Source organism: Punica granatum, chromosome 3 (genome assembly GCF_007655135.1).
Source record: "Punica granatum isolate Tunisia-2019 chromosome 3, ASM765513v2, whole genome shotgun sequence".
In the NCBI taxonomy this organism is placed as follows: Eukaryota; Viridiplantae; Streptophyta; class Magnoliopsida; order Myrtales; family Lythraceae; genus Punica; species Punica granatum.
This window is the reverse complement of record NC_045129.1, coordinates 895220-907860: the sequence shown is the minus strand read 5'-3', so window position 1 is coordinate 907860 and position 12641 is coordinate 895220. Positions and strand designations below refer to the sequence as shown.

At 40.8% G+C, this 12641-nt stretch overlaps 2 protein-coding genes across 2 annotated transcripts; one reads left to right on the top strand and one right to left on the bottom strand.

The window, feature by feature from the left end:
- Positions 1-664: 664 nt before the first annotated feature.
- Positions 665-4315, top strand: LOC116201392 (transcription factor bHLH66-like). The gene is made up of 7 exons (XM_031532616.1): positions 665-1241; positions 1333-1440; positions 1548-1727; positions 1931-1996; positions 2567-2632; positions 2928-2996; positions 3602-4315. The coding sequence occupies exons 1-7, from the start codon at positions 789-791 to the stop codon at positions 3968-3970; spliced, it is 1311 nt and encodes a 436-aa protein (XP_031388476.1). The 5' UTR covers positions 665-788; the 3' UTR covers positions 3971-4315.
- A 1840-nt stretch (positions 4316-6155) lies between these two features.
- LOC116198694 (cytochrome c oxidase assembly factor 6) lies at positions 6156-7559 on the bottom strand. The gene is made up of 3 exons (XM_031528918.1): positions 7430-7559; positions 7186-7323; positions 6156-6667 (listed from the first exon to the last, which is right to left on the bottom strand). Exons 1-3 carry the CDS (start codon positions 7511-7513, stop codon positions 6545-6547), a joined length of 345 nt encoding a protein of 114 aa, XP_031384778.1. The 5' UTR covers positions 7514-7559; the 3' UTR covers positions 6156-6544.
- Between the last annotated feature and the right edge of the window lie 5082 nt (positions 7560-12641).

The window sequence follows — 12641 nt, the reverse complement described above, 5'->3', positions numbered from 1 at the left end:
ATACTTACATTTAATACATAATTATAACCACCAACTGGGTTAGTTCAGCCACTTCACACGCTGACAACTAGCAACTCCAACACAAACAAAGCCAAGAAATTTCGAAAATTCTTTATAATAATATCCCCTGCACATAAATATTATGAGGTACGTACCTCAGTTACAGCTGATGTACGACTAGATGTGAGGATGCAGGCACTGATATGTTCATCTTTTTCTCTTTTTATCTTCTTCTCATATCCAAAAAGATATATAACTACGTATATAGTATATGTTGTATGATTTATGTGTTGGCATCCCAATCATGGACTAGTATGCTATTCATGCCGATGCAAACACTCATTGATTAAACCAGAACAACGGGAATAGCCTCTTACGTACAACATCATCGCAGGGGCTGGTGTATATAAAGCTCCATCTCGTTAAAGATTCAGAAAATCATAATAATTATCATATCAAAAGATGTGCGCATCAAGATTTTCAAGCATATCCGATGAAGGAAAGATTGTGAAAAGTTACGGTCAATTTTGTTCCGTGAGGTAATGAAAGTATATATTACTATGTATTATTTTCCCTATAATAATAATAATAATAATATATAAGATATTTTTCTTTTCTTTTCTTATTTTTTGAACATAACATAAAGGAGACCCAAAGGATGCTTAATTGCTTCCCCTTCTGCATGTCCCGTACATACAGAGTCTGAAAACGAAACCATTCTCAAGACCTCCTTTCCTCGCTCTCTCTCTCTTTCTCTGTCTCTCGCTGTCTCTTTCCTGGTCTCTGAAATGCAACCTTGTAGCAGAGAAATGCAAGGAGGCATGAACATGAATTCCCTCCTCAACAACGGCAACAACAACAACATGTCTCCCTCCCATCACCACCAAATCTCCCTCCAAGACCTTCACAACCCGATCCATGGGTCCCACAGCTTCGACCCCGCCGCAGGTGACCACGACTTCCTCGACCAGATGTTCTCCACCATCAACCCCTCCTGGGCCGACCTCAACCCTGCTGCTGACGGTCCCGACCCCGCCCCCGACAGCAACGGTAACTCCATTGGCCCTTTTGGCACCCACTTCGATGAGTCGGCTATCTTGGCCTCCAAGCTGCGCCAGCACCAGATCAGCGGCGGTGGCGGCTCCTCCTCCACCTCGGCGGCAGCCGCGGCCAAGGCCTTGCTGCTGCAGCAGCAGATGCTGATGGGCAGGGGATTCGAGAGATCCCCCAGCGATGTCCCGGTAATCAATCGTTTCACTCCGAGGAGCAGAGCGTGGTCAGAATTTGGTCAGCTGTGGTTCTGATTTTTTCTTTTTGGCAAATCTGTTGCAGGGAGTAGATGAGTCAGTGCAAGCTTTGTATAACGGTTTCGCTGGATCTCTCCATGGTGGTGGTGGTGGTCAACTATTAAACCAGTCTCCACAGTTTCACCATCCTCAGGTTCTTGTATTTTCCATTTTTCCCCTCCCAACAACATAAATAATCATAAGCACTACAAATTCAAATCCGCCATTAATTATGATATTTGAGCTCTTTTTTGTCCCCAGGGGGGCACTCCGAGCTTCGGGGCTCAGGGGCAAGGTACAAAGCCAGCCCCGGCTGCAAGTGCGTCAACAACAACTGCCTCCGGAGGCGGTGGCAACACCACCAACACCAGCGGCCAGCCCAGGCAGAGGGTCAGGGCCAGAAGAGGCCAGGCCACCGACCCCCACAGCATAGCCGAGCGAGTAAGTTAACGTTAAGAGCCCGAAGAATCTTGACTTTCATGTCGTGTCTTGTCATGTCATGTCATGTGTTTTACTTCCATTAATGCATTGGGCATGGATAGGGTTTGTTTCAGTTTTGGTTGTGCTGTTCATGGTCATGGTTTTCAAGAGCGAGTGTGAGTGATTAATTTTCCAGTTTACTCCATTGATTTCTGTGCTCGCAGTTACGCAGAGAGAGAATTGCAGAGAGAATGAAGGCTCTGCAGGAGCTCGTTCCCAACGGCAACAAGGTAAAGTAGACGGACGACAAATATTAATGATGATTTCCAATATTGATAAAAAATTTAATTAATTATTATAATTTTGATCCCTATCGCCTAATCTGTTCCGAAGAAGAAGTGGGTCGGTTCCATTTCCATTTGTATCTACGGAGATAACCGCTAGTTCAGTCAGAGTGGCTTTGACAAGTAATTTTGAGCCAATTCTTGGGTGGTTTTTTGTAGCTCCAAATCTTGATTTTCGTTAAAAGGACGGCTCAACCGTTAATTACGTCTCTACCCCCACAAAGCTGAAAAGTAGGCTTTTCCGTCGGAGTTACCGTTGTTCTTCCATCCTTGAGACATGCCTCAGTCTGCTTATCATTTCTTATCGCAAAATCAATTAGAATTTCTTTGCATTCTCGCAATCCATTAAAGACCGATCGATAAATTATCAGTTTATTCGGGCCTTCGGAATAAAGTCTCGTCTTCATCTCCAGATGTATTCTCAATAATAGATACATGTTTTCCTCAATTCTTTTCGGGGAAATGAAATTAAAATTGATTTGTGATTTGATGTGGAGGTTTTTGATGGAATGACAGACGGACAAGGCATCAATGCTCGATGAGATCATCGATTATGTAAAATTCCTCCAGCTCCAAGTCAAGGTTCCCTCTCTGTCCCTGTTCTGTAAAAACGAGAATTTTATATTGAAGATGGAATGATTCCCATGGGTTGACATTATATAGTTCCTAGGGAGCATATGATCCCTTCTTCTTTTTTTAATAAATATCAGACGTATGAGTAAATGACTGGACAATATTTTATTTATTTAGAACATGTAAGTGTGAGTTGGAAGTGATTAAAGTATATAATAATATAAGAAGATTGGAAATTAAATGGCCAGTTTTTATTTATGTTTTTTTTTCTCGAATTTAATTTTGTACATTGGGGGGGAGACAGGTACTGAGCATGAGCAGATTGGGTGGGGCGGCCGCTGTTGCTCCCCTTGTTGCTTATATGTCATCTGAGGTAAATTCCCATATGCTTCTCCTTAAATTTCTCTTTTTTCTAGTTGCTAATAGTCCTGATCGAACTATTGTCATAGTGTTTTTCGAAAGACCATGTCATAATATTGGACGAAAAAAATGTTAAATTTAGATACATCTTGGTATGCAAGTCAATAGTAGTAACCAAAATTAATGGTTTGTTTGTTTTGATCCTCGATGATGGGTAAATTTGTGTTATCTTCGGCCAATATAAGCAGTGCATTTCCCATGAATCCAACAATTACATTGAATATGAATGATAGGAAAATTATGAAGCCCAAGATTCACATAAGCTACAATCTTTTATTTTTTTTTCTTTTCTTTTTGATAAATACATAAGCTGCTATTAAGTTTACACAGCACCACCTGACCCATTCATTCGTTTATCTACTAAAATTAAAAATGTCTCTTTCGTCGCCCCTTTTCGTTAAAAAGGAAGAAAACAAACGAAAGAAAATTATTTTTAATGAACACAAAACGACAAGCAAAAGCAGCACGCGTGCTCGCTTTTACAGATTCCATCACCCTCTCTCTCTCTCTCTCTCTCATAGACCAATGAAAAGGTTTTTCCATTGTATGTATTTGCAGGGAGCAGGCGGTGGTGACTGTAACGGCGGAGGACGGAACGGTAACGGCTCTGCCAACGACAGCCTAACGGTGACGGAGCACCAGGTGGCCAAGCTCATGGAGGAGGACATGGGCTCAGCCATGCAGTACCTCCAGGGCAAGGGCCTCTGCCTCATGCCCATCTCCCTCGCCACTGCCATCTCCACCGCCACCTGCCACTCTAGCCGTCCCTCGGCTGCTGCTCACGGCAACCCTCTCACCGCATCCAACGGCGACGGGCCCACCTCACCCAGCATGTCCGTGCTGACCGTCCAGTCGGCGGCCGGAGCCAACGGCGGCGGCCCGGACGGCTCGTCCGCAAAGGACGCCGCATCCGTCTCCAAGTCGTGAGGACGGCGTCATCCGACCGTCCGCTGACGTGGATCCAACTGCTGTCCGAATTATTAGGCTACAGAAGACGACACCGTATGTCCTTAAGACTTTCGGCGAGAAGAGGAGAGAGAAGAGGAACTAACCCTGAATCTAAAACTGAAACGACAAACGACAGCAAGTATAAGACGACAGTATCGACCAAATCCCAAGGACTTTCGTTTGGTTATGTTGTTATTATTATACATATGTGGTTTAGGTTTCGTTAATTGTTAGAAATTCTTCCTTTAATATTATTTAACTCGTGCTCTCTTTTTGTTCCTTTTATTATCATTATGATGAAATCTTTTTTTTTAATCTTTTAAATACCGGGATCATTTTAATTTTATATCTATGCATAAGTTTTTATACTCGAGGAATTATCGACTAAATAATTAGTTGATAATTAAGATCAATAGTAGTTGATTACATGGTATCTATCTAACTATCTGAAAAGCTGTGGGAACTTTGTTAATAACTTTAGGCGGTTGGGTCGGCTGAATGCCTCGAGTTATTTGGTATTTAGACGAAGAATTGTATTAAAAAAAAAGTGATTTGAACTGAATTAATAAAACGGATGCAGTTGAGATTGGATCAAGTCAACTGCACACTCATTTCCACCTTTAATTTTTTTTATTTTAGGGACATTTAAATAAAAAAAGAATAAAAAAAGATTGCAAAGATGAATTTTTAATTAACCTTTTTTAAAAAAAATTATTGGTCAAAGCGAAAAAGAATTATGACGGTACGTCAATGAACTAATCAAATCTCGAAAGCATATGATCTATACATAGTTAAATTTGATCCATTGTTAACCATTTCTTCGAATTTGCTACTCGTGTTTTGCGATTTGTTCTTGGTTCTAGACAACCCCCTTTGACTACACGTCACCCATTTCTTGCACCAAGATAGAACATACAACTCGACATTCAACCACTTCAAAAACACCCACAAAACATATATATCCTTTCAATATACATCCCGACATACATATCGCATCTGATAATAATAAAAAGTATATACACGTAAACACACATATATGTACGGCTTATATTAAATTAAATCTGCAAAAAAATATATATATTGACAGTGATATTGGAATAACATTATTAGATCAACAAGCACTGATCCGTACATTTTGCAACCGAGATGAATATAATATATAATATTGGAGGACATGGGAAGAGTGGGATGCGACTAAGGTTGGTCTGCTCTGGCACTCTGATCTAATTCAGTCCACGCCTACTGCTCGGTCAACCCCAACATGTCCAAATTGAATTCCCATATCAAATAATCAAATTGAGAGTGGAAGCCTCTCTCTATCAAACAATAATAATTCCAGAAGATGCCCCGGAATTTGTAATATTGTCTCTTTGCCTGACTCGACAATTTCTTCCTATAATATACACACAAACACGATATGTATTATGGTAGCATGAGAAGTGGTACGAGCCTAACAGGGATTAGTGCCCGCATGGTAGGCTGACCTTAATGCATGCAAATCAGTTATTAAATGGGCCAGAACAATAATCGTTGGTTTACAAGCTATATAAACTACGTCACATGGGCCTTCCGTCTCTACTTCTAGGTCAGGCCCAGAGCTCTTATGAAGCAAACAAAGCCCATAATTACTGTCAGGGACCCCCTCTCATGATAACAAATATCCGGCTCCGAAAGCCCACTGACGATCGTGAAGCCCGCAGCTAATATTATGAGCCTAACTAGCTTGGGCCTTACCTCATTATGGACTGGATCATCTTAAGCTGGATCAATTTCGGAATTCGTAATGGGATTCATTCAAAACCCTCCTGTGGTTTCCAAGCCAATCGTCTGATCTGTCTCCACTGTAACACATTCACCGATCCTATACCAAAGACAGAGACTTTGGTCGAGTCGATATTAGTCGGAGGCAAGTCTTCCGTGAGGCTATGAAGAATTTTATTGGTCTAAATACATTTCATTTACTTGGTTGCAAATCCTATAGCTGACAAAGCCCAAAAGAACAAAGAATCCCAATTTCAGCAAGAGGGCACAAAAAAAGGGTTGATCTAAACCTGTGCAGAGGTTTCTCACTAGTATTTTGCATCTGCTAAGAAACCTATATGTGATCAAAAAGCAGATCGACTGGAGCAAGTAACAGAAGAAACAGGGAACTCGGCACTGAAACTGGTAAATAAGGTAACAGCAGCTAATGCAATAAACCAAACAATGTTTCCATTAGATTTTGTCCTCAACAAGGGTTCTTGTCATCTGCAAGACTGAAAAATGAGGATTCAGCTCCGTCACTCCTACCCTATGCCCAATGTCGGTACAGAACCCCCTTTTATTTTTTCAAGGCACAGACCCAGCAGGACCTCAATCCTCTAATTCCGTAACATGTTCTATTTGCTAACCTAAACCATCTACATGGAAACTCGAGTAACAGCACTTTTTGTGAGATTGCAGCTTCAAATCTATCACTGGTTCGAGGCCAAAAAGAAAAAAAAAAAACAAATCTATCAATGGTTCATCAAGAACGACTGAAGTACACTCACCTCACCTTGAATTCCGAGCATTTCAATTAGTAGGTTTGAAAGTGTAAGGTTGTGGAAGAGACATAGGACCTCGCTTCGAATCCTTATCGTCCAGAAGTCTCTGCACCGTCTTGTTTCTACAATACAGCCGATCAAAATGCTTCACCTGAATTTCACCCAGAAAAGGAATCAAAACCCAAAAAAATCTTAATCAAAACTCCAGACCATCACAGAACATAATGTCAATACAATCCTTGAAGGTGGAGCTGAGAGAAACTGTATCATCGACGCACCGAAAGGTATATACCATAAGGAATGCATCCACAACGAGGCCTAAAATCTCTTAAAGACGATTGAATTTTGCCTCATATGCCTGTTAATACTACACTGATCTGCCCTTTTGATGGTCCTAAACTGCCTGAGTTTTGCTCCAGCTCGGTTACAGCAACAAAATGGTGCAATAATTGGATAACTCCACCTGACATGGATGAATAGCAAACGGAGCAGAACTTTCCAATCTCAACTCTAGCTAACTACTACTTCCCACTGGTTCTATGAAATTGGAAAGTCGGGGGGGACAACATCAGTTTCACTTCTTTCGGACTGAAAATTAAGCTCAGGCGGCCACTGTTTAACAATATTTCTTTACATTTCTTCGAGCTGAAAAAATCGGTTGACACATACCCAAGAAGCTCGGCACTGTTTGACAAACTCTGCCCTCGATTTCTTGCACTCAGCAGGGTATAAGAGCCCAACAGATCCAATCTCCGTCGGCTTCTTGTCGGATTGCTTCTCCAGACATTCGTAGAAAGCATCACGAGCCTGTGAATCAGAACCAATGCACATTCCTCAGAAATGTAAGACAGCATAAAGGACGAGGGAAAGAGTCTTGAGCTCCCGTGCCGAAGGAATTAGGAAGACGAGCGACCTTGTAGCAAGCTTCTCTGGCATTGAGGAGGACGTCTGCGTGGATCTTTTCAGGGTTCTTCATGGCGTAGGTCTCTGCAGCCATTGCTGCGTGGGAGAAGAACGTGATGAAGAAGACGACACCAGATAACAGTCTGACGCTGCTCGTGCTTTCCCCCGCGATAAAGAATATTACGTTTCTCCATGGGCCGGGCCTTGTTCGGCTTCTTGGGCCAACTTAGCCCTCGGCCTTAATATTGATATTGCCAAAGATTAGGCCCATACTTGAACTTCATGGGCTCATAAGTTCGATAGAGAGGTATCAGTCACAGCGGGAATCCGTTTGCTGATATATACTCGCCCGTGACGTAAGGAAGCACCGATCAAATTGCATGAAATTAGGGATTTGATACTAATCACTCAGATAATTGCTATAATTATTTTTTATTAAAGAATTTTTATTGATTCTTCCTCACTATATTATTTGAGATACGATCATCTAAAATTTTCTCAGAAAAAGAAGTGTATACTTCACTTCATCTTAGCATAGAAACTGTTAATCGTCTATTTTCTCTAGTGACAATCGAAGGTGCTTCTGCCGACCGATGGGGGACATTGTTTTTTCCGAATTCCATCACCGGTATCAGCGGAGCAATCAGTTTTTCGGTTCCCTCTAATGTTTGGGCTTCGGTTGTCCTTCAAAGCAGAGATACAGAGAAGTTCCTTTACGATAAAATGATTCCAAAAGGGTACAGTAGGGGTAAACATACATATATTCAACCGCGACTTTATATTTTATATATTTTCATCGGAATCCAGGCAAGTAGATGATGTTATTATATATATATATATATATGGTACGCGAACATAGGATAACATAATTTACAATTACCAAGGATATTGTGGATTCATGCAGCATAAAACGACAGAGGTTGTTTTAAATGAGAACCCTCCGAGTGGCGATATAATGACTTTAGCTGCAATTCTGGACCCTAGACAGCCCTCCGAGATTGGACTATATATATGTTGGAATTAGCGACCGATATACTAATTAATTAACTAGCTAGTGGGGCCGATAGAGGTCCCATCCCACTGATAGGTAATTATATAGTTAATCTAGCAATAATTAATCCATAATTTCGAGGGCATGCGCGTGCTCGATCTCTTTCAACCCAGCCCTCGTTCCATCCATATATATATATGTATGAATGTGTACACGTCTCATCGTGAAACACATATATGTAATGTAACTCATATACGATTGAATTCACTAGTCGTCACCGCCATTATTTCGAGAAATCAAAATCTTCTACCAGCTGCTACGCTATGAGATGTGAGACAGTTGGATTGGATGATTTTTATCCAACTTGTCTGCGTATTCATAAGCAGAGACTATATATATATATGTATGTATATATGCGCTGTGACGAATACAAATGGGGGGACTATAGCATGTGTGTACGAACTACGAAGGTTTGACAATATTATTGGTGTGTCGAGTTAAATTTTAATGTGGTGGTCTACCAATTGGAAGGTGCCATATACATACATATTGCACCGATTGATTTTACTATTTTGGAGGGGACATCCACTGAGATGCACACACAGTATCATTATCAGCTAGTGGAGATGACGAGCTTTTTGAACGATATATTTCTATTATTTTTTTCCTTTATCTACCTACCATTGACTCGAACAAAGGTAATTTCTGGCCATTCAATAAGTATCTATGTGTGTCCTACGCACTTCTTTCATAATACAAAGGAAGCCGCAATACATATTTTAGGAAAAATCAACAGGTCTAATTCGAATTCCGATCTATTCGCAACTCAAAAACTTAAGTCAATAAGTTGTTAGACCATTGTCTTTTAAAAATTTATTGATTTTATCTCAACTTTTTCACGTGAGATTACCTTCAACACCCGCCCTCACAATTATCCATATAGGAGAGAAATCGTCCCAACAATTCTCATTACTTTCGACTATGTGGAGGATTTCGTCATAGTCCTTGTGATACGACGGCAAGCAACACACTGGACACAACTAATTTCGAGCCGGGTTTCCACTTCCGAACTCAGATACCAATTATTAGGCCATTCACTAGCCATGAGTTCCACATTTGGGTCTTGGTGTGGCGTGAATTTCCACGCATATGCGTGTGCGCTTCCCTAAGATCGTTACCTTGGGTTCTGATACCACTTATTAAGAAGGGTGTGCTCGACAACAACGCAGCGATTAGTCAATTTAGTCTTCTTCCCCTACTAGTGTAATCGAGATAGGAACTAATCAAATAAGCAATAAAGGAAAAAAATACCAAGAATTTTATGTGAAAAATCCCGATGTGAGGAAAAACTATGGGATCGACTCCGAATCAACGATTCACTATGAATGAAGATTGCACAATGTTTTTCATCAAGGACATGCCCTTGGATCCACCAAAATCAAGAGACACGCTCTCTTGGATCACCCAAATACCGAAACTCGTTACCCACAACGGGTGGATTACAGAGTTAGTTGAAATAGCACCTATAAAGCTCGAATAGAAATTTTGACTGTTCAGAACTTAACCCCATGTGTGGTGAAGCCGTTGCCAAAGTTTCGTCTCAATCGGAGTTTGTTTGCCCTTATGATCGGGGTTTGACCTCGCCCTGTGCACTGCCCACTGAATTCTCATCTGTTCTGCAGATCAACGGCCTCCTTCTATTTTGATCTGAAGCTGTTCTGCTGCTAATCTCCAGCTAGTTAGCTGAAAAATTAACCCTAAAAAAAGTAGGTGCTTGGGCCTATTAAAGCCCAACACAATTTAAGCCCGACTTCCTTCAAATTGGAGGGATACCCCACAAACTCCCCTTCCCAATTATTTGGAGGCTTCGAATATACCGGCTATATTTGGAGGTGCTCCCCTATCAGTCAGTAACATATACTCATGAGGCGAATATCGTGTAGAATGTTGTCTTACTCTGTTAGATCTTCTAGGTAGATTATTTGTAGTCTCTAACTGCAACTGCGAGCCTGTATCATCCCCAGTCACATCATCATCTACTTGATGAATCTCACCCCCAGTCATGGTTTCTTCGTACTTACCAGGTACCTCTTTCACTCGATGTTCTACATCAACCGGTATAGAATAGAGATCTCGTGAGGACTGCTTACTCTAGTCTTCTTTAACTTTTGCAAATCCTTGATTGTCTGGTCCTCAAAGAACACAACATCCCTACTCCTGATGATCTTCGTGCTATTAGGGTCCCAAAAACTATACCCGAATTCTTCATGTGCATTACTCAAGAAGATGCATTGTTTTGCCTTAGTATCGAGTTTCGATCTTTCATCTCGAGAAATGTGAACAGATGCCCTAAACTCAAAGATTCTGAGATACTTGTACAATACTTCCTTGCCGGTCCATGCTTGCTGGGGTACATCTCCATCAAGTGCAACTGACGGTGTAATATTAATAAGATCAACCGTTGTTTTCATTGCCTCGCCCCAAAAAAACTTAGATAGTTTCGCCTAAGAAAGCATACAACGAACCCTCTCAACAATTGTGCGATTCATCCTCTCTGCAAGCCCATTCTACTGTGGTGTCTTCAGTACTGTCTTCTCAGGTTTGATCCCATGAGTCTTGCAATAGTTCTCGAAAGGACCATTGTACTCACCACCATTATCAGCTCTGCACATTTCAACTTCATGCCCGTTTCTCTTTCCACTGCTACATGGAAGTTCTTGAAAATCTCAGTCACTTGATCTTTAGTTCTCATAGGATAAATACAAAACTTCCTGGAGTGATCATAAATAAATGTCACAAAATAGAAAGCACCACCAAGAGATCTATCTGACATGAAAGAAACGTCAATATGCACAAGATCAAGTATATTATTGTATCTAGAGGGATGATTTCTAACAAAAGAAACTCTTCTCTGCTTACCAACTAAGCAATAATCACAAGTGCTCAAGTGCATACCTTTGATAGGTAAAAACTGTTTTTTAGCATGAATGTGAATATTTTTCTCGCTGATATGCTCAAGTCTCTTGTACCATAGTTCGATAGGATAATAATCAACAATATTAACCTGACCGGAGTTGTACCTGGCATACATCCTGTAGAGAGTGTTGGTCTTCTGACTCCGTGCTACAATCAACGAACCCTTGGAGAGCTTCCATCTCCCATTACTAAATTCGTTATTGTAGCATTCATCATCAAGCTTACACGTCAAAATTAGGTTAAGGTGAATTTTTGGAACATGCTTAACCTTATTCAAAAGCAACTTGCAGCGAAGCTCGGTTTCTAGACAAACATCACCAATACCGACAATCTTGCATGACTGTCCATTTCCCATTCTCACATAGCCATAGTCCCCAATAGTGTAAGATAAGAAGAAATCCCGATGAGGAGTGACATGAAACAAGGCACCTATATCTGTAACCTAAGTAGAATCCTGACATGTGAGATTCACATAAGCTTCATCACAAACAATGTGGGTCTCTTAATCAGATGCCACTGCTGCAATGTCATCTTCCTCTTTACTCTCATCATTGCCATTCTGATTCCTCTTTAGAGCCCTACAATCTCTTTTGTAGTGTCCTGCTTTGCCACAGTGATAGCAAGTGACTCATTTCCTCGTCTTCGACTTTGATATAGCCTATTTGTCACGTGAGTTACCATGCTTAAAAGTGGAATTTCTGCTTTGACTTCTCCCCCGTTGTTCAGTAACCAAAGGTTCATACCGAATGGAAATTCCATAGCCTTTTCTTCTACACTCATCATTAAATAAACTGTCTGTCATCATGACCAATGATAGCTTTCCATATGATGTATAATTGCTCAATGCAACCAGAAGTGTGTCTCAGTTATCCAGTAGAGTCCCTAAAAGTAGACAAGTCTGTAACTCATTGAGTAATATTATCTCTAAGTTTGTCAACTAATTAACAATATCTTGGAAATTATTCATGTGTACAGTCATATCATCACTATCCCAGTAACGGAGATGAACAAGCTTCTTCACGAGAAAGACCATATTTAGCGGTGTTTTCCTCGCATAGAGATTTGCCAACTTATCCCACAAAACTTTCGCATTTGTTTCCTGAGCAACATAATGATAAATACTATTGTCTATCAATTGCCGAATCAAACCAATAGTCTTCCGATTTGCGCATTCTTAAGCCTTGTCATCCTTATCTTTTTGTTTCGCCGAATTCCCTTCAATGGGATTGTACAAGTCCCTGCAAAATAGAAGATC

Coding starts and splice junctions, on each gene's coding strand:
- LOC116201392 (XM_031532616.1), top strand. CDS start 789: ATGCAACCTTGTAGCAGAGAAATGCAAGGAGGCATGAACATGAATTCC. Junction 1,441..1,547: donor CACAGTTTCACCATCCTCAG/GTTCTTGTATTT, acceptor TTTTGTCCCCAG/GGGGGCACTCCGAGCTTCGG. Junction 1,728..1,930: donor CCCACAGCATAGCCGAGCGA/GTAAGTTAACGT, acceptor CTGTGCTCGCAG/TTACGCAGAGAGAGAATTGC.
- LOC116198694 (XM_031528918.1), bottom strand. CDS start 7,513: ATGGCTGCAGAGACCTACGCCATGAAGAACCCTGAAAAGATCCACGCA. Junction 7,324..7,429: donor CCAGAGAAGCTTGCTACAAG/GTCGCTCGTCTT, acceptor TCTGATTCACAG/GCTCGTGATGCTTTCTACGA. Junction 6,668..7,185: donor AACAGTGCCGAGCTTCTTGG/GTATGTGTCAAC, acceptor GGTGAAATTCAG/GTGAAGCATTTTGATCGGCT.